We start from the raw sequence: 21,968 nt of genomic DNA on the forward strand, positions 1-21,968 counted from the left end.
GCAGAGGTCAAACTCTGCCTTGGATCTTAAACCCTTATCAGACTCTTAAGATCGGCCCTCAACAATCGTTTATCAAATAAAGTATAAACTACTGATCCTTATACTCATCACTTTTTTATAGACTGGCTCCAACCTATCTTTTCAGATTTATCACATAACTAATCCCTTTCATTAATTCTACATAACCATTAAACGGAACTACTGTCTACCTTTTATTCTCTTCCCACCTCACATTTTCATGCCTTTCCTCACACCATATTCCAGTAAGTCAAAACACCAGCAAGCTTTTACACTTAATACATGCCAGGTACTATATTAAAGACTGGGGATATGAAGAAAGTCTTTGAAAAAAAATACTTTTTGCTTTCAAGGAATCCATATCCTGATGGGGGAGAAATGGTGGAAATAACTATGCAATGTGATATATTGTTATTGTCATTCAGTTGTTTCAGTCATGCCCAACCCTGTATCCCATTTCAGATTTTCTTGGCAAAGATACTGGAGCAGTTTGTCATTTCCTTCTCCAGCTCATTTTTATAGATGGGGAAACTGAGGCAAACATGGTTTAGTGACTTGCCCAGAATCACACAGCTAGTAGGTGTCTAAGGCTGGATTTGAATTCATGAAGTTAAGTCTTCCTGACTCAAATCCCAGTGATCTATCCATCATGCCACCTATCTGCCCTGTAAGATATACAGAAATATAAACTCTTCTGTCATTTATGTGAGATATATACAAAGCAAATGGAGGATAATCACAGAGGGAGGGTACTAGCAGCTGGAAGGACCAGGAAAAGCTTCATGAAGATGCTGATTTTTGGTGGAAGCCAGGGATATGAAGAAGCAGAGGTTGGGTGCAGGGTACTTTCCCTGAAGTCAGCACCCCTCAATTCATTCTGCTGATGATTCTGTAGTCTTTCAAGGCAAATCTTAGATCCCATTTCTGCCCTGGGGTTTTTCCTCATCTTCCTCCTTCCTCTAGCTGAAAGCAATGTCTTCCTCAAAATTTCTAATAGCACTTTCCATGGATCTACTTTCCTACATACTTATCACATTCTTTCTTGGTTACCTGTATAAAAGGATTTGTCTTTGTACCCTGAAAACCTTGTGCTTGCTAAATATTTAAATGTTTGTTGAAGTGAATTATGTCAAATATTGTATAGGACTATAGTTATTGTTCATATCCTTAAATGTGTCAGATTTACTTTGCTTCAAATTTTACTTGTTAACAAGGCTAAACTTTACAGAAATATCTTTAGTTTCCATGGTTTCTTGCTCATGAAGCAGGGTCAAATATAAACTCCTTTGTTTGTCATTTAGAACTCTTTACAGCTTTCTTCCTTCCTATCTTTTTATTCCTGCCATGGACTCTATGGTCATCATGTTGACCTATTTGCTGTTCCTCATGTGCAACACTCAATCTCCCATTTCTGGGTGTTTGCACTGATTATCTCTTCACTGTTTGAGAAAAAAAATATAAAAGGTATGTTTTTGAGTTGAATAATTCATCCGTTCAATAAGCTTTTATTAAGTGCTGCTGAATGCTGAGTGCTAGACATAAAGTTTCAGTAAGGTTCATGGACACTTATATGCTAAACATCCACAGTTTGGCAAAACCTTCTTGATCTTTTCATCTTCCAGGATGGCTTCACTCCCCTGGCTGTGGCATTGCAACAGGGACACAACCAAGCTGTGGCAATCCTCCTGGAGAATGATACAAAGGGGAAAGTGCGCCTGCCTGCCCTGCATATCGCTGCTAGGAAAGACGACACCAAATCTGCAGCTCTCCTGCTCCAGAATGACCACAACGCTGATGTTCAATCCAAGGTAAAAGCTCAGGACGCTTGCAAAAAAGCGAGGCTTCCGTTTCCAGGTATCCTTTATGAAATTATATCTACTGAGTTCAGTGATAATGGAAAATCAATTTTGGTCATGAAAAGAGAGTGATAAAGCAAATTTTTAAAAGCCTTCTCTAGAAAGTAGAAAGAAAATTAACATGAGACATTTCTCCAGAAAATTCCGCTCTTTGAAAATCTACCTATTTTGATTAGGGACAGGAAAGAGCAGGAATAAGATTCATTTTTTTTTCTTTAATGAATAAGATTGGATGTGTTTAGTGACAGTGCATGTGTTTAGTCTAGCCAAAACAATGTACCTGATTGCAATGAGTAAAATGATTGTCTTCTTAATCTTTGTGTAACATCTTCCCTCTTTTTCCCAAACAACATTGCTTCAGATGATGGTGAATAGGACTACTGAGGTACAGTATTGTGAATATACAAAGATGCATATTGTTTTCATCCTTGTCCATCTACAGTAAATGCTCACTAATTCATACTAATAATTAGAAGACCCATTTTAGGAAACTGATTTTTTAGACTTTCCTATAATTGAAAAAAAATGTGATAAGGGATAGGAATGAGACCTGTATTTAAAGCTCCAGCCCCAGATGGAAACTCCCACTACCATAAAGATTGATATCTTCTCTATAACTCATAGTGTTAGAGTTGTCAAGAATACTGAGAAGTTAAATGACTTGCCTGTGGTACACACACTCTGTCTCACACACACACACACACACACACACACACACACACAATTTCTATTTTGATATAGAGATTGATATAGATAGATATATGCACAATATTATATATATACAAATATCTATATCTACACGTAGTATGTATGTATGCAATACTCAAAATGTGCATATGTGTACACATGAATACATATATATTCTGACATACATATTATATTGCTCACCTATGTATGTGTGTAAATATACACATATACTCTTTTCACAGTAATATAAAAAATACTGAGAACAGATTTAATAAGGTGTGTCCCAAATAGTGCTCTTCTATTTCCACTGAAGGAGAGGTATGACCTCTGCTCATTATTACTGATGATTTTTATGCAAACAACTCAACAAAGTAAAACTTACGGAGTTGCTGTATCATACCTTTCTGTTCCTTTTTTTGGTAGCCTTTTCATCAAACTGTATTGTATATCAGTGGTAAATTTGGGCATATAATGAACTTGCCTATTCATTCTACTTGATCATGATCATTTAGCTTTATATTCTCAAGTCCTAAAACACATCTAATGGCTTAATCTATTCTTCCTTGTACCAAACTAACCCTTTACAGTCAGCAGGGATAATCAGTTCAGAAACCCAATGGTCAAATTTTTATTCCTTGCTAGCTTATTTGGCCATGTCTGTGCAAGAGTCACTGACTCAAACATTTTGTTCAAAATATTTTTTGGCTGCCTTCTATACTATGGAAATAAAAATATTATGACTAATCAATGTTTTTTTGGTGTAGAGAACCCATGTTTTGTGAATGGCACACCTTTCTATCTAATTCATAGGTCTTGCTTCTTAGGCTTTGAATTATGAACTTGAGGATATTTAAACATTTCATAGTTAGTAAAAATATTGTATTTACATAAATCAGTTTTCTTTTCAAAGAGTTTTCCCATTGGCTTGTGTAATAAGAAAAAACACTTTATTTGGAATCAGATGCCTTGGATTCAAGTTATAGCTCTGCTTTTTACTACCATTGACCCTGGGTCAAGTTACATTCTCTCACTGGGCCTCAGTTTCCTAACCTGTAAAATGAAGGATCTGAATTATATAATCTCTAATGCCCATTTCAGATCTGAATCTTGTAATCCTATGAATCTCAATATCCTAGACCAAATTTTGGGTTGGGGGGATGGTGGGGAGAGAAGCCATATTTCTCTAACCATATTAAAAAGGCTGAAAAACCAGGAAGTTGGTACAAATGAACATTTATGACATCTTCATAATCATTGACTAATGATCTTTAAATTTCAAAATGTTTGAGAGCTGATGTAACTCTTTTAAATCAGTAGCCACAATTTATCATGCTCATATATATTCTAAAAAATATCCTTGAAAAAATAAAGCATAGTAAGATGGTACAGCTTTTGTCTGATTAGAAAGGGATGTCAATTCATATTCCCTGCATGATTTTCCTTGTTCTGTAAAGATATTTGTAAAATGTTTAATACAGTGTCAAGCACATAATAGCACTATGTAAGTGTTTTCCCCCACTCCTTCTTCAGGAATCCAAATCATGCATTCTTACAGATTATCATATTGGCTAAAAAGTGTAGTTTTGTGTTGTGTTTCTGCAAATGAAGCAGAAAACTTCAGTACATTGCCGATGATTTCTAAATGACTCAGCAGTATTCAATGAATATTGATTCAAAGTCAGGTAAATAATAATTCACATATTGAATTATGTTTGTGTGACATTAAGTTTCTGGATGAAAACTGAAAAAAAAATTCTGTCAATTATGTATTTCCCAAACTAGAAACATTGATCAGGTTAAATAGCCTGATATAAGGATTTTTTGAGGGGTTGGGGTTAATGTTAGACATTATGAAACTTGCATATACCACTTCAGAATGTTTTTACCCAGTTTCTGCTGGTTCCTAAAATGCGGCCTTGGTTTTATGAACTTCTAAATTTCCTTGCAAATTATTTTGTTGATGCAAAAGAATGTCTCTTAAAATGTGTCCTTAGTTGATGTTTACAGACTGATTTATTTAATCACCTATTCAAATCCCAAAGTGGGCTCTATTCATATTCAAATAAATCTCTTATAAATTAGAACACTGAAATTATGTATTGAAAATATGTACAGGAAAGAACTCTGCTTGAGCTTTAGAGTCTTATTCGGATATTTTACCTATTCAAGTTTTTATTCAAGCAAATGGCACAATAGGAAATAATATCTGAACAGCTAAATTTGGCTAGTGATTATGTTGAGTAGTCTGTAATATTTCCATAAGGCAAGTGAAAGAATTAAGTCAAAATAATTATGTTGGCATAATCTTGAATTAAACAATATTTAATGTTTTTTCGTGATGTGGAAATAGCATAATTTCTATTTTGAATATGGCCAAAAGAGAGCACGCACACACACACGTGCACGTGTACACGGTCTCCAATTCTTTCTATCCTATACACAATGCTTTTACTTTCAAAAAGTTTGTTCTCTAAAGATTATGTTGCTCCAGTAATTAGTTTGGCAGAATTCATTTTTTTGAAAATGGATTCACTGAAAGAGCCTTTTTTAATGCTTATTTGTTTAGTTTTTTTTTTAATTGCTTGTTTATTTAACCATCATCCTGAATAACTCATTTGGCTGAAGTTTCTTCTTGTTTTGGCATTATTCAGTAGGAGCCTAATTAAAGACAGAGTGTAGAGCTCTTCTTGGAAAAGGACATAGGTCCATGATAAATGGAAAATCAGTAGAAAATGGAACGTCCATCCTTCCTTCATAGAAATCATAGAAATTCCTTCATAAGAATTTATTCAAGATGTCTTTTTTGTTCCAAATAGATTGTTGATAATTGCCATTCAGGCATGGTAACAAAAATTATTGAGTTTTTCATTTGAGGAAATTGCTTGTTATTTTCCATTCATTGTTTTTTATTCATTCCATTCACTTTGGTATTTTAGCTAAATATTGTCATCTCCAAATCACACACTATTTACATCACATCATTGGGGAAAATAAAACCCTTCTATCATCATTAAAGCCAAAAGAAGAAATAATGTTCCATAGGAAAAGACTTCACAAGTAACTAAGAATCTATTGGGATATTACAGACTGTCAAGTAGTACAGTAGACTATTTTGTGCCTTCTTTCATCTGAACTCTCACAAATATATTAAGTAGATTACAGCCAAAGGGTACTCTGATCAAAGCTTACCATTCACTATATTCTCCTTAGGATGCTGCATTACTTTACTGACCTCTATTCCATTTGTTTTCTGCAGAGTGGTTTTACCCCATTGCACATAGCTGCACACTATGGAAATGTTAATGTGGCAACACTTCTTCTTAACCGAGGAGCTGCTGTGGACTTCACAGCCAGGGTATGTGTTGGAATTCTTCTATTTCTGGGTAGGAGCTAATGGGGAAATAAATAAAATCCAAGCAAACAGAATATTGCTGGTTTATTCAAAGGTATCATTTCTTTTCCTCCTGCTATTAGGCAGTGATTCAATATTCAGTATGGTCTTTAAAGATTCACACCACTCATCCCAGCCACAGACAACTATAGAGTACAGGCCATGTACATAATTAACTTGTAATAAATGCAATTTGAGGATGATATATATTCCATCCTCTTCCACATAAAGCATTTAATTTTAAGGAACTCTAGTGATAAATTTCACATGTATCATTGAAATTGATACATAATACATATACAGCATAGGCAGTAGATTTTAGGTACACACATTTTTTTCCCATTTTTGTTTTAATGGTCTAGAATATTTTTCAGTGATAAAAAAGGTCTATTTGAACAAAACTGCAATTTCAGGATAAAATTAATGAGCGAATAGACTTATGGGAAAGCAAATGTAGAAATAATGTTTTAATATTTTTATAGATGGTAGCCAGCAGAATTCATAAATGCTTTTGGCAGAAATGCCCTGTATGAACTCAGATTTCTTCTCATTGGAATCTAGATTTGTTTGATTTTATTTTCAAATTAAATTGCATTTTGTACTGAGTTGTTTTGAAAAATGTCTTTTAAAGGATCACATTTTCCCATGGAAGCTAGTTTTCAAGTATATGTGCATGTTTTTTTAAAAAAAATAGCCTTGGGATCCCAGAACTACTAGGGAAATAAGTACTATAAGAAGGAAAATGGATGCTTATCTAGAATTTGAGTCCAGTTAGCATTTCTGAATGCCTAGCTTCCTATAGTGCAAGAATGTTCCCTAGATGAACGTGGTATGCCATTTGTTTATTCCACCAATGCATCTCATTGGTAAATTCTTTTTCTTGGCTAACTTCTATTCAGAAAATCAATGGTTCCTTTTCATTTCCCATACCCTCTAACTATGGAGCTTTGTGGTTTGTGTGCTTCTTAGCCATCCAAAGCCATCACTCTCTTGCCCTTGTCCAACCCAACATGCTCTTATTTGGTTTTTCCATTGTGTAGAATGGAATCACCCCTCTGCATGTGGCTTCCAAAAGGGGAAACACAAATATGGTGAAGCTCTTACTGGATCGTGGAGGTCAGATCGATGCCAAAACCAGGGTGAGTGTGTAATTCCTTTTCTTTCCTTCTTTTATCATTTCTTTCGTGTTCTGGCATCTCAAAACCAAGCAATTTTTCATGGAAATGAAACTTTCTTGGTTACTGCTCAAAGCCAATAGGTGGCACAATGATAAAACACTGGAATTAGAGTCAGGAAGATCTGAGTTCAAATGCAGCTTTAGATACTTATGTGTCTCATTTTTCTTGTCTGTTGAATGAGAGGGGTACTCAGATACTCAGTGGTATTTGAGGTCCCCTGCAGCCCTAAATTTATGATCTAGGATCTTCAAAAGGCCATAAAAGAGATAGCAGTTTTAAATTGTGCTTAAATCAAAGTTTTCCTGCTCCTGGTCCTTCAAAATGGAATTACCATTCTGTCAGACAATCAATGTGGTAAACTAAATTCAGAATGCATGCCCTTGATTTGGGTTTTTATTATACATGGCAATGCATATATGAATTACTTTTATATTCCAGTGCAATATTAATATGTAGCATTTAGTCTTGTGGGCAGCTAGATAGTGCAGTGAATACAGTGATAGTCCTGGAGTCAGGAGGATCTGAGTTCAAATCAGACACATAGTAGCTGTGTGACCCTAGACAGGTCACTTAACCCATTTGCCTTTGTTTCCCCATCTGAAAAATGAACTGGAAAAGGAAATGGCAAACCATTCCAGTATTTTTGCCAAGGAAACTCCAAATGGGTTCATGGAGATTTGAACACGACTAAGACAACTAAACTATGACAACAATTTAGTTCAGTGGTTCTAGATATTTACTTCTAGATAATTATCCTAAATAGTTTTTTATTTTAGTCATCTTTTTGAGAAGGCCTTTATAAACTGTTTTCTAAGGAGTAAAAGTGTATTTCTTCACCGTTTGACATTATTCACAAGTCTTAGTATTGAGAGGTAATATATCAATTTCGTATTTATTGTTTTTATTTTCAAACCTCCTGATTTGTCATGAGTAAACTGTAACTACAGATATGCTTATAAAAACTTTTTCAGTTTGCTTGGCTATTTTCTGCTGATATGGAATAAAGTTTGCTTTCTATTTCTATAATACAATTTTTTAAAAATTCAATGATATCTATCCCTTAAGTACATAGCTATTTTTTTTTTCAATTTAAGTCTTTGAGATTAGGTTTGGATAATCATGGCCTCTCTCCAAAACTTTTATGTTTATCTTATCAGGGAAGGTTGACATATGAGATTTGAAATCTCGTAGAAGATAGTATAGAAGATATTCCCAGTTCTTTTTACAGAATTTTGTCTGTAGCTTAGTGAACATTTGAGAACCTGGGATCTGTAAGCTAGGTTCGAGTTGAATTCTGAAGAAAGCAGGGTCAAATAGAGTCCTTCTTCAATGCTGAGGCTACCCATTGTCTGGGACTATCAGATTGTGTCATATGGAAGATTCATTAAAGCCTCTTAAAGCTACTTCCATCTGAGGTCAAAAGAATTTGACATTGCATACCCCCGAAAGCTTTGGCTGGTTTTCCTGATCTCCCTTCTCAAAGGCATTTGGGCTTGGCCAGCTGTGGGCACTTTACGACAGGGGAGATTACAGAGCATTTCTTTTCTTTGTCTGTTGATGATTCTACTGGTGTCTCATGTCTTTGTATTCTAATTTATTTGGTAGCAGAGTCCTTCTTCTGTTTGCTTTTGCCTGCGTGCATTAGCTTTGCTGTGGTCATAGGTATGCAAGGTTTTGAAGACATAGGAACAGTTGCATGACCATAGTCAGTGTACTTTGCATTTAAAAGGAAGTGTTCTGGCACTTCCTCCTTCAGTACTAACCTGGTCTGTCTCCTTTTTTGCACTTCCTTTTCTGTTTCTCTTGAGGTGCCTCCAAAAATTCACATTAACAGCAGAATAACAACGCTATGTAACTGCAAAAGAATCTTAAGCCAGAACACTTTTCCTTAGTGCTTAGCTGCTGCATTCATTTATTGGAAAGCATTTATCGCTTTTTTACTACTCTTGGGAAGATAAATGTTTTCAATTATTTCAAAGGTACCATAATTTGCCTTGTTCACATTCATTTGCATATTGAAACACTGAGGAGGAACTATGGTACAGTCACTGTTCTCATTTTAGTAGAATAAGTACTGGTCTGGGAATACGGAAAACTGAGTTCATGTCCTGTATCTAGCTGGCTGTGTGAGCTAGGGTGAATTCCTTAACCTCTACCTGGGAGCCTTCATTCCCTCATCTGTGAAGGGAGGATTTTGGACCAGATAATCTCAAAGATTCCCAGATGCCTCAAAGACAAAAAAGAAGGAACATGTGCAACCCCACTGCAAGCGGATTGAGTTGCACACAGAGATTGACAACTCAGGAGGATCAGATTGTCAGTATGAGGTTTGTTGGCAGCTGTCCATGGGGATTAGACATAATCATGCAGGATTGCATTGAGACCTTCTCCCCCTGAGAGTTTAAAATACTTCCATGGCTCCAATGGATAAGACTAGAAAAATTCTGCCAAAGATTTGGAAAACCTAAACTGTATTCTACCCTAACCCTTCTTTGTTAAAAACAAACAAACAAACAAAAAATTTCTCTAAAACTAAAAAGTAAAAATGTCTTTTCCATCTACATTCTTTGAAGTTGGGGAGGCAAGAGACAGGTTAGCTTAAAGCTTGGAATCATGAACTGTCACCCAGAATTTAGAACATCTGATCATTCTAAATTTTAGAATATCTTATTTAATTTTTAAAGACAAGGAATTTCTGTGTTTTATTTCTCAACTGCAAAATAACATGTGTGTGTGTGTGTGTATATGTATATACATATATACATATACACATACCCCCCCCACACATATATTTTACACACACACATTGTGCCATGGACTCTGTCTAGGTAATATAGCAGTGCTTCTGTGTGTGGACTTTAACAAGGAAGGAAATAATCATTTATTAAGCAGCGACTATGTGCCAGGCACTGTACTGATTGCTTTACATGTATTATCTTATTTAAATCTCAAAACAACCTGAGAAGTAGGTCCTATTATTATTGCCATTTTACAGTTGAGGAAACTGAGGCAGACAGAAATTAAATGACTTGTCCAAAGTTATACAGCTATGTATGAAGATCAATTTGAACTCTGCCCTTCCTACCTCCGGGCCTAGAGCTCTCACAATTAGTAGTGATACTGTTTTCATTCTTTCATCTTTGAGACTCTAAAATTTTCTTTCCCCGTTAATTAAGCCAACAGCATTTTAGTATATGATTATTTTAGGAATTTTTTCAAGAGTTTACTGGGTTTTCCCCCCCCCATTTATTAATGACTTAGAATTCTTGAGGAAAAATCACTGTTTAGTGATAATAATATTCTTTAAAATACCATCTACATTTTAATCCTACCCCCGCCCCTGGCATTACTATGTCAATTATATGTACATTTTCCAATTCTTCTTTTCCATGTTCAATAAAGTTAGATGCTGGGTCAGGAAAACAAAATGAGATTAAATTAATTGCTTTTGTATCTGAAGACTAGCCATTTAAAGACTTGAGAACAATTAAAATCCAATTAAGGAAATAAGTAAAAGATTAGCCTAGCAATATGTACCTTTACTCAATCTCCTGCATATTAATTTTAGTTAAACCCTGCATCAAGCACCCAGAGGAATAATTGTCCCTCTTTAGAGGTAGAAGGAAGCAAAGAAGACAAGATGCTGTCAAACTGAAAAATCCTCATCTCTCCAAAGAGCAAACACAGGGAGCCTATCGTCCTGAATTGTCTTCTAACAGTGTCTGTCTTAAGAGATCTCCAATAAGGCTTTGTTTAGCAACCTTTTTAAAATCTGTGCTTAAACAATTTGGTAAATGTATTAGGTAATTTTGTTTAGTAACATGTGCTACTGCCTCACGGGTCAGATAAAGTCAAGTCAACAGTGTCTAATGTGTCAAGGACTGTGCTAAATGCTAGAGAAACAAAGGAAAAGCAAAAACAAAATAGCACTTCCCGGATTAATGGGGGAGACAATGTGCAAATAACTAGGTTACAAAGAAGGGATAAATTGGAGTTAATTTCATAAAGTGCTTTATAATTTACAAACTATTATATTGCATTATTGTATTTGATTGTCATAACAAACCAGTGAAGTGGATTGTGCAGAACATTATTATCTCCATTTTGTAGCTGGGGAAATAACCTTATTCTGCAAGTCAGTTCAATCAGCTTTTAAGAGACATTTTGCAACTCATATCATGGTAGGTCCATTGAAATGCAGTTCTTAAGTGTAATGTTCTACAGGAGTCATATGGAAGTTCCTTTATGGAGAAGAAAGCCAGATAGAATCATAACCAGCCTTAAACATTTTTCATTCCACAGTTATCTCTTAATGGTTGTATGGTGAAGGACTTTGAAGTCTTAAGCAAGTATTTTCATTAGAAGTGTTTGATTGTTTTTTTTTTTATTGAAACATTTATCTAAGGAAGATACTGGCTCAGAATGCAGGTACCCCTTCTGTCTACACCTGTTCTGAAATAAGTTGGCCTTCTGCCTGGTTGGCAATACTAGCCTGGCTCTTTAGCTTCTCCAGAGGAATGACAAATTGCTTCTGCAGTTGGTGGGCTTTTCCTAGTCAGCAAATGGAAATTATGTGACCTTCGAAGTCAGGAGGCTTTCCCTACCAGAGGGCTGGCCTGAGAAGCTAGGGACATCTTTCAGCCATACTTTCCTTTATCTGTCATAAAGACAATTGGTCTTCCCCTGCTAGACTCCTGCTGTCCCAGTTGGTGAGAGCTCCTTATATCTAGGTAGGGCCACCAGAGCGTCCTATACAGGCATCTTCCTACCGTAGCGATGACCTGACTTCCTTCTAACTAATGCTCTGAGAACCATAATCAAATAAATACTACTGTTTTTCCTGTACATGGCATGTCAATCAACTGGCCTGTGACTCCCTCTCCTCCCTCCTCCCCCTTCTCTCTCATTTCTCTTCCTTCCCTTCTTCCTCCTCTCTTCTCTCACCTTTCCTCCCTTCCATGTGATCCAGTACTGTTTCTTTTGAGCTTAAGTGACAGAAAATTTAGATTGAAATTCCAAGCACATTTGTAGAAGTAATCTACTTATCTCTTAGATGCTTAATAGCATCTGCTCCTTTTGCTTCCTTTAAATTTTTTGTTGTTTTTAATACCTAACTGCTCCATTTCGCACCATATTCAATTTTGAATAATTGAAATTCTTTCAGAAGATGGTGGAGATAAAACCAATAAGTACATATGATCATACCATACTCCTTTTGACCTGCTTATAATTTATTGGAAAAAATGACTCATTGGTGCTATTGTGACATATTCTTTACTAGTCTGAAGATGGAAGAAATAGGTGCCAAAGAGATCTGAAAGCATAAATGAAGATGTTCTATTACAAGATAATTGTAGTTAGGAAACCAGAAAAGCATCTGGGGCCATCACTTTCTACCTAGTGGTAAATCATGTGTAAGAAATTAATTTTTTCTTTGTCATTTTATTTTCTTCAATGAAGTCCCTGGAAAATTGTGAATTGGATAATGAGATATTTCCAAGAATATATTGACAAGTTACGAGAGAGAATGAAAGTGTCATGGAGAGAAGGGTGAGAGATAAAAAGGATAGCATAGGAGGAACTGGTTGGTTGGTTATTGTCCTTCCTTCTCTAAGAGGAACAAAAATGACATTACTACGTTGAAGTCAAGGTACAGTGTGTCCGACTGTGGCTGATCAGACCAATATGAGCTCAGAAAGCTCAACCATAGGTCAGTAGAGGAGGAAGTAAGGTGACAATGAAGGTTGTAAGAAAGTGAAAGGATTATGTCTACTAAGGTGAGGAGAACCCTTGTGCCAAGGTAATCATTTTTGTGTCCCTTTAAGATTCACGCGAGGGTCTGACCCAATTCTATGCAAACAATGAGATTGTCCAGGATGGTAATCACAAGAGGGAAATGATGCTCAGAAGCCCAGGGATACCTCAGGTCCTTTGTCTTTTCATTTTCTGTCACACTCTGAGATTCTAGAGGAACCCAAGGATTGCTTTCTTTAAAACACCTTGGCAGGACCTTTATGGCTACAATCTGATCTGTGATTTGATTAAAAAGCACTCAGAATCAATCCAAAGGGAACATGATATGCTCGCTTGAACTTAATACCATGATTCACCCGTGTCTTCCTTTAAAGGGCAAGTAAGTTAAATGGCAGAAGCAAAGGTCATAATGGTAAATAACCCCCTTGAAAATAGCGATTGCCTCACTTGTATTTGTGCTCAGTATCTGGAAGAGCATTTGGCCATGTATGTAGTAGACATTGAACAAATGCTCAAATAATTGATTGTGTCTTATTGTTGCCATGGGATCATGGTGAGCTCCAAAATGATGTTGCTGTTATGACCCTTCCTTTGTAATTGTTGATTATAATTATAACTCTCTTGACAGTGGTTCCCACATTTTATATCTCAAGCAGGACCTTTTTTACTCTTAAAAATCAAGGAAGGAGTCCCCAACTCCTCCCCCAAGAACTTTTGTATATGTGAGTTATATGAATTGAAATTTGCTGTGTTAGAAATTAAAATGAATTAGTATAATTATAAAAATAGTTTTGACCTCAAGGACTCCCTGCAAGGGTCCCTCAAGAGTTGCTAACCACCCTTAGACATCCAATGCTTATAACACTATATCTGGATCACCATTGAAATTACTTTGCTAAGTATCCATAGAAAATCTACTTATAGTCTTCTTTCCTATAAAGTTCAAAAAGTATTTGGCATCAGCATGGCACAGAAAGAGTTATGGATTTGAAGTCAGAGAAGCTGGATTTTAAACTTGGCAACTATATTATTTAGTATGTATGTGATTTGGGGCTTTAATTCAAAGTTAACTAAATTTGGACTTTCATTTCCTTATCTATAAACTGAAGTTTTATTAGATGACATCTAAGCTCCCTTTTAGCTTTAAATCTATAATTTTAATAACAATAGTAATGATGATAGCTAGCATTTATATAGGCCAGCTGGATAGCAGAGTGAATAGAGTTCCAGGGTAAGAGTTAGGAAGAGTCCATCTTTGAGAGTTCACATCTGGCCTCAGATACTTCCTAGCTGTGTGACCCTGGGCAAGTCACTTAACCCTGTTTTCCTCAGTTTCCTCATCTGTAAAATGATCTGGAGAAAGAAATGGCAAACCATTCCATTATCTTTGCCAAGAACACCCCAAAATGAAGTCACAAATACTTGGTCGTGATTGAAAAATGACTCAATGACAACAAAAGCATTTATACAGTGTCTACTACATGCCTGGCGCTGTGCTAAGCACTTTACAAACATCCCATTTAATCCTCACAACAGCCCTGAGAGATGGGTACTATCATTACTCCATTTTACAGTTGAGGAAACTGAGACAGACAGGTTAAATGACTTGTTCAAAGTCATATAGCTAGTAAATATCTGAGATAGGATTTGAATTCAGGTCTTCCTGCCTTTAGACCCAGCACACTGTGCCACCTAGCTGTCATTATCATTATCAGCAATCTTTTTGAAATACCTATTTTTGAATAAAAATCCTCACCAAGCCTATGACTTAACCCCAATTAAAAAAATTGCTTTGGGGTATTTTCTATCTGAAATGGATTAAAATAATCAGAGAGTAGCAGAGTCATTGTATTCCTAAAAGTTTCATGTGTAGCTGTTGCAAAACTAAATTATGTTAACATTTCAGTATGCATGGATAAATTTTATTTGCGTGATAAGATTTGCTAGAGTATAAAAGCAATAATAAAAAATATTAATAACCATTTAAAAAAATTCAACAAGTTTGTCTAACTCCTTTTAGAATGTGAGCTCTTGAGCATAAATACTGCGGTTTTGCTTTTTATGCATTCCTAGTACTCAGCCCAAAATAATTGCTTAATAAGCGCTGATTGACTGGATGTATAGGGTTATCGTTTTAGAGAGAAAGAAACTGAAGTCCAGAGAAGTTGAGGTCTCGTGAGTAATATGTGACAAATGAAAAAAACAAAACAAAACAAACTACAGCAAACAAACAACCAAACATGAATGGTTGATACTTTAGGGAATACATAGAGCATCCAAAGCAAATATTATTTTATATAAAAGAGAAGATGCAGATAGAAGAGGAGGCAGGACAGAGCTTTGCAGGACAGTCACTGTCATCCAAAGGTCAATGAAGAATAGCCAGATAAGACAAAAGGAGATCCAGGAAAGAATGATATTGCAAGTGCTAAGAGAAGAGAGAGTATCTAGGATGAAAGGGGGGTCATTGGAGTCTAAAGCTGCAGAGGGCTTAAAAAAAGAGATGAGGACTGAGAAAAAGACCATGGGAATTACCAATTAAGTGATTAGTGGTAACCTTGGAGAGAGAGAACAGATTCGGGAGAGCAGTGGAGTGAGAGATCCAATTACAAGGGATTGAAGAGTGAGTGGGACGGGGGAGGAATTGGAGGGATCAAGTGTAGATGATTTTTTTTTCGTTTGTCTATGCAAGGGAAGAAAGAGACGAAATACGAACTCAGAGGGGTAATAATATTATTAATAATAGCTAAATGTATATCGTGCTTTAAAGTTTGCAAAGAACATTATATATAAAGGCACCAAATGATTGATTTGGGAGTTCACAGGAACAAAAGTCTCTGTGGATAGATAACCTTGGCATCATTTTCATAGCACTTTAAGCTTTTCAAAGCACTTTACAAGTGTTATTATATGAGATAATTTCTGTAAAGCGCTTATCACAGTGTCTACCACATAGCAGGCATTTAATTAAATGTTTGGTCCTTTTTCCCCTTATCTCCTTTGACCCTCAGAACAACCCTGTGGGAATCATACAAGGATACTGAGGTAGAAGACCCTAAATGACTTTCCCCGAGGGTTCTACTGTGGCAGGATTTATACTCAGGGTTTCCTGCCTCTCAGCTCAGCACTCAATCTATTGCACCCTCTAGCTGCCTCATATAATTAGGGAAGATTTCCCAGAGAAAGAGATGCTTCAGATGGATCTTGAAGAATGGATGGAACTCAGTTAGAGACAAGAAAGCCATCTTTAACTTCTGTATCTCCATCCACTGAATTGTATGGACACAAAGGCATAGATGGTCATGCTCAAGGATTCAGAAGGGAGTGAGTAGGATTGGTTGGCTGAAACAGAGAAACAGGAAATAAGGATGGAAAAAGGTAAATTGGAGATATATTTTAGAAGAGTCTGATGCCCATCTGTAGAGTGTGCATTCTGTAGTCAGTAGGCAGCCTTTCATGATTTTGGGGTGGGGCAATGACCTGATGAAAGATGGTAAGGAAAAGAGATGGTAGAAAACTGTCTTTGAGATCCAGGTAAGTTGCTTATTTAAATATATATCCCTATATTAAATTAGATCCTTCTCTGTTAGTTAAACCTATAAGGATGAGCATCATGTTATAAACTTGTTTTTTGTTCAAAAATTGCTTTCCTTCCAAAGAAAGAATTTTCCCTTTGAATGTTTCAGTGCTGGTGAGTGCTTGATTGTTTGAGTGTTCAGAATTTACAACAAAGCCCGAACATGCTCACACTTTAATATATGGGAATTTATTTTTGTTGTCTTTTATTATTGCTTATTTTATTCTTTCTTATTCCTTCTTTATTCCCTACTTTATTCCTTACTACCCTAGGTCTTGGGAAAAGTACAAGGAATAGTAACTATTTTATTAACCCTTTTTTTTTTTTGGTATTGTTAGGCTTTCTATGCATGAGCGGATTTAACAAGATATTTTTAAAATTATTTTTTGCTTTTTGGTAAGACAGTCAGTGTTAAGTGACTTGCCCAGGGTCAAACAGCTAGTAAATGTCGTGTCTGAGGTCAGATTTGAACTCAGGTCCTCCTGACTCCAAGGCCAGAGCTCTATCCACTGTGCCACCTAGCTGCCCATAAGACATTTTTTATTAACAAAAATACTGCAGAGAGAGGCTGCCATAACAGCAGATTTAATGGGAAAGGGCTGATCTTTTGTTCAAGTCTCTTCTGTCTCAGCAAGGAGGGGCCTTTTAAGTTTGCTCAATTGTAAGAGTGTTCTGATTTGAACACTTTTCCCTTTTTAGAGATTTTTTGTACTGTGTCTTCCGGTATAACTATACCATATTTTCATCTGACAACTGCAAACCAAACAGAAGTAGAATCATTTGCCAGAAAATGCTTTAGGGTATTGCTGAGTTAAGCACTAGGGCAGGGAATTCCCAAAACAAGTGGAGAAGCAGGAGGAAAAAGAGGAAGGAGAGAAGAGAGACAAGATCTGTGTGTCCATGAGAGCCACAACCTTCTTTTTGACCTTTCAGAATCAATAACTGGCTGACTGGTCAGCAGGTTTCATCCATCAAGTTATCTTGGTCGGGAAAGGTGGGGAGGTGAATATTTTCTTTCCCCTTCTCAGAAGGACAATTTTTGATTTCTTAATTGAACAAGGTGGAATTATGGACATCTATTGACTTGGTAACATTGGTTAAAAATGAAAAGGAAATAAAAGAAAAAGACACCACCCATAGATGCCATCTTTTAATTCTCTTTTCAGGATGGGCTGACACCACTTCATTGTGCAGCACGGAGTGGGCATGACCAGGTGGTAGAACTTCTTTTAGAAAGAGGAGCCCCCTTGCTGGCAAGGACCAAGGTGAGTGTCTCCAGGGAAGACAAAGCCCTTGGAAAATCATTAAACTGCTTTCTTATCATCTCTTCCATCCACAACATGGCAATAACTTGTGTTAATTCATTAAGTCAATTTATTGGACATTTATCTTCCTCTGATTTATGTGTGTGTTTTGTTTGGTTTTGTTTCATTTTGGAGATTGGCTCTCCCTATGTTGCCTAAGCTAGAAGTACAACAGCCACTCATGGGCCAATATTATTGATCATCCTGGAGGCTTTGATCTGCTCTGTTTTTCCAAACTGGACTAGTTAGTCCCTCCTTAGACTCCCTGGTAACCCCCTACTGTATTGGTGCTGAACTTGGTGCAAGACACCGCATTGGCTTTAGCCCAACTTCAGCTCAAATTCCTGAACTCAAGCAATCTATCAGCCTCAGCCTTTCCAGCAGCAGAGTTTCTAGGCATGAAACCCAGCAGCAGTTTGGTTTTTTTTTTAATGAAATTTACATATTGCTTTAAAACTTAAAATACCTACATTTATATTCATGCACATTTCTGTACTTCAGTGCTGTAGCCTCTGTTTATAGATAAGGATCGGGACTAGGCCACTGATTTTCTTCCTTCCTTCCCTCCTTCTTTCCTTCCCTCCTTTTTTCTTTTCCTTTCTTCCCTCCCTGCTTCCTTCCTCCCTCTCTTCTTCTTCCTTCCTTCTTTCCTTCCTTCCTTGTTCACTTTTTCAGATAAACATTTATGCTCATCTATATCCTATATTCTGAAACAAATTATGCTCATCTATATATTATGTTCATCTTTATGTTCATCTACATAACAATAGCCTTAAAAATCCCTTCTACTTACAGCACTTTATGATTCTATGTCACAGAGTCCCATAAAGAGTTCTACACAGTGTTCTGACAGGAATTATATGCTTGCTTTCATGTTATACACTTTGTGTTTATAACATGATTGATTCAATTTTCTAAAAGCTTAAAAATCATAGGAATAACTAATAAGGTCTTATTATCTTGTTTGTTTTTATTTGTTTTTGAAACAGCAAGTAAACACTGAAGAGCTGCATCTGACCCTTGTTAAACTATTTGTTTAAGGATTTCTTGGGTTTTAAGGATTTTTATGGGAAAGTTTTTAATCTGACAATTGAAGATGTAATCACTGATGGTGACTCAAAAGACTTATTTTTTTTTCCTTAAAAAATTTCTCAAGGCTTCATATCTTCTTTCCTTTTTCAATTTGCCTTCCCTATATGCTCTATTCTGGATTGTATGATACTGCAAAATAAGTCTCTGAAGGTAGATTAATAGCAGCAGAGGAATGCTTCATCCTGTGGATGGCACAGAGAATTGCCCACAGTAGTGCTGTGAGACTGTGTTTGTGTTGGGTAAAGATGAGATTAAAAAGCCCCCTTTTATGTGGCCTGCCTGAATTTAGTGAGGGAAATGAAGTAAATGGTGTCAAGTGAAGATAATGTCTGTGGCACAGTGACTTTTGTCTGTCTCATGACTAGGTCATACTGTGGGAGAAATATATTTCAAATGAGTAGTATTCCACTACATAGATAAAAGCCAGATATTTAATTGTTTCTGGTGGTTGAGCTTTAAAAAAAAATAAAAAACTTTGGATTATATTACAAAGCCTAAACATACACATAAACACATATATACATAATTTTATATGTGTGTGTGTATGTGTATAGATAGATAAATGTAGATATGCACATACATATTTTTTTCATTGCATGTCCTCCAAGATGGCTGGATATTTCAAATGTCTTTAGCTTGCAGAATAATTTTAGTCTCCTTGCACATTTTAAGGAAAAAAATTGTGACACAATTCCAACTAATTGACATTTTAAAAATAGAAATATAGGAGTATTTGCAGAGCAAGAAACAATGGTTAGGGCAACTCGGTTCAGTGTCAAGTCTAAGTGCTTTATCCCTTAGGCCACCTAGCTATTTCTATATAGTCACAAGTGATCCCAAACCTATTTCATATGTTTCCTCTTTCTTCCTTCTGAGCCAGTTCTGACCACTGAGGCAGCTTAATGGTGAATAGAGCACTGGGCTTGGGGTCAGGAAAACTTGAGTTCAGATATGACTTCTGACCCTCAGTGTGACCCTGGAAAAGTCACTTACCTCCTGTTTGCCTCAGTTTCCTCAATTGTAAAATGGAGATAATAACAGCACCTACCTCTCAAGATTGTTGGAAGCATCAAATGAGATAATTGTAAAGTGCCTGGCACATAGTAGGTTCTATATAAATGCTTATTTCCTCCTTCCCTTCCCTCCCTCCTAATTGGCCTTGGCTGAGGCATTTACCAGTGAAAGAGAGGGGAAAAGAAGCACCAACTCAAGCATATATTTTAAGGATTCTCATATTTTAATTGACTACTTAATTTGAAACATTTGGGGTGGAAAAACAATCCACTCATTTAAAGCACATGTGGAATTAATTTGCTTTTATTTTTTTCTCATTTAATAGTTTATTTTTCCCAATTACATGTAAAAACAATTTTAACATTCTTTTTCATTTTTTTTTCAAATTTTGAGTTCCAAATTCTCTCCACGCTGCCCTTCTTCTCTCAATGAGAAGGCAAGCAGTTTGACATAGGTTATGCATGTGTAGTCATGCAAAACATTTCTGTGTAAGTCATTCTGTGAAAGAAAACACAGATAAAAAAAAAAACAAGAAAAATAAAGAAAACATATGTTCGATCTGCATTGAGGATTTACCAGTTCTTTCTCTGGAATGGACAGCACCTTTCATATTAAGTCCTACAGAATTGTCTTGGATCATTGTATTACTGAGAATAACTAAGTTATTCATAATAGATCATCAAACAACATTGCTGTTACTATGGACAGTGTTCTGGTTCTGCTCATTTCACTTTGCATTAGTTCATGTATTTCCAGGTTTTGCTGAGAGCATCTTGCTCATCATTTCTTAAAGCACAATAGTATTCCTTCACAACTGTATACAACTACTTGGTCAGCCATTCCCCAACTGATGGAGATCCCCTCAATTTCCAATTCTTTGCCACCACTAAAAGAACTGCTATAAATATTTTTGTACACAGAGGTCCTTTTTCTTTTTCATTTTTCACCTCTTTGGGACACAGACCTAGGAGTGATATTGCTTGGTCAAAAGGGTATGCACAGTTTTATAGCCCTTTGGACATAGTTCCAAACTGCTCTCCAGAATGGTTGAATCTGTATATACTTTCACCAATAGTACATTAGCATTTTAATTTCCCCATTTTGTGGGTCCAGGTTGTTTGAATGAAAGTTGAAATGACCTGTATGGATGGTGAATAAGATACTAGTATATAGCAAGGCACTGCTTTTGTTGAACTCCATAAGTATAAGCAAGGGTGCATCAATGCAAAATTCCCATTTGACTGAATCAAAAACTCTTTTCACCATATTGGAGAAGCAATGAGAGGCATGGATTTGACTACACTTAAATGGATCGCAAACACTCTAACGTATGCAACCAGAAATAAGTGTTAACTTCTCTGAGTCTGAATTCCATCACCCATGAGAAAGGGATGGGAGAGGAGGGAGAAGAACAATCCCTATACTGACCTCATATGTTTTTATTAGGATAATATGACATTCCATCTCCACAATCTACCACCTGCCATACTCACCTTAACCTCTTGAAACAATTAGAGATTCAGCTCAGGTACTACCTCAAAATGAGGCCTTTCATGATTACTGCTTCAATTGTAGATCTGTCACCCGTGACAAAAGTGACTTATTATCCACACAGGTCATTTCAAATTGGAGACCCCAAATGAACCCACAAAATCATAACATAAGCTTCCACCCTTGTCTTTACTTTCACTTGTTCAATCATTCAGTCATGTTGGACTCTCCATGACCCCAGAGACCATACTGTTCATGAGGTTTTCTTGGCAAAGATTCTAGAGTGGTCTGCTATTTCCTTCTCCAGTGGATTAAACAAACAGAAGTTAAGTGGCTTGCCCGGAGTTACCTCACTAGTAAGTATCTGAGGGTAGATTTGAACTCAGGTCTTTCTGACTCCTGGCCCAGGGTTCTGTCTGCCTCGCTGCCTCGCTACCTCCTCAGGTTACTTTCATTAATCTGGAGTAATTCAAAGCAAATCCAATTCTTGAAAGAATCCTTTAAGATGAGTTTTAGCAATAGAATGTTTTTTTTCCCATAAAGCTAGGATACTCTCTCTTACAAATATGCCATCAAGTGCTAAGAGTGGACACCCCTAATGAATAT

General features: G+C 36.3%; 1 protein-coding gene across 1 annotated transcript in view; it reads left to right on the forward strand.

Annotated features, from left to right (window-relative positions):
• Nucleotides 1–21,968, forward strand: part of ANK2 (ankyrin 2) — a 275,508-nt gene that overhangs the window by 107,330 nt on the left and 146,210 nt on the right. Inside the window, 5 exon segments of the mRNA XM_078148698.1 lie at nt 1,641–1,826; nt 2,236–2,259; nt 5,818–5,916; nt 6,993–7,091; nt 17,628–17,726. Coding sequence (XP_078004824.1) covers nt 1,641–1,826; nt 2,236–2,259; nt 5,818–5,916; nt 6,993–7,091; nt 17,628–17,726 — 507 coding nt within the window.

Source organism: Phascolarctos cinereus, unplaced genomic scaffold (assembly GCF_003287225.1).
Source record: "Phascolarctos cinereus isolate Bilbo 61053 unplaced genomic scaffold, phaCin_HiC Scaffold_9;HRSCAF=440, whole genome shotgun sequence".
Lineage (NCBI taxonomy): Eukaryota > Metazoa > Chordata > Mammalia > Diprotodontia > Phascolarctidae > Phascolarctos > Phascolarctos cinereus.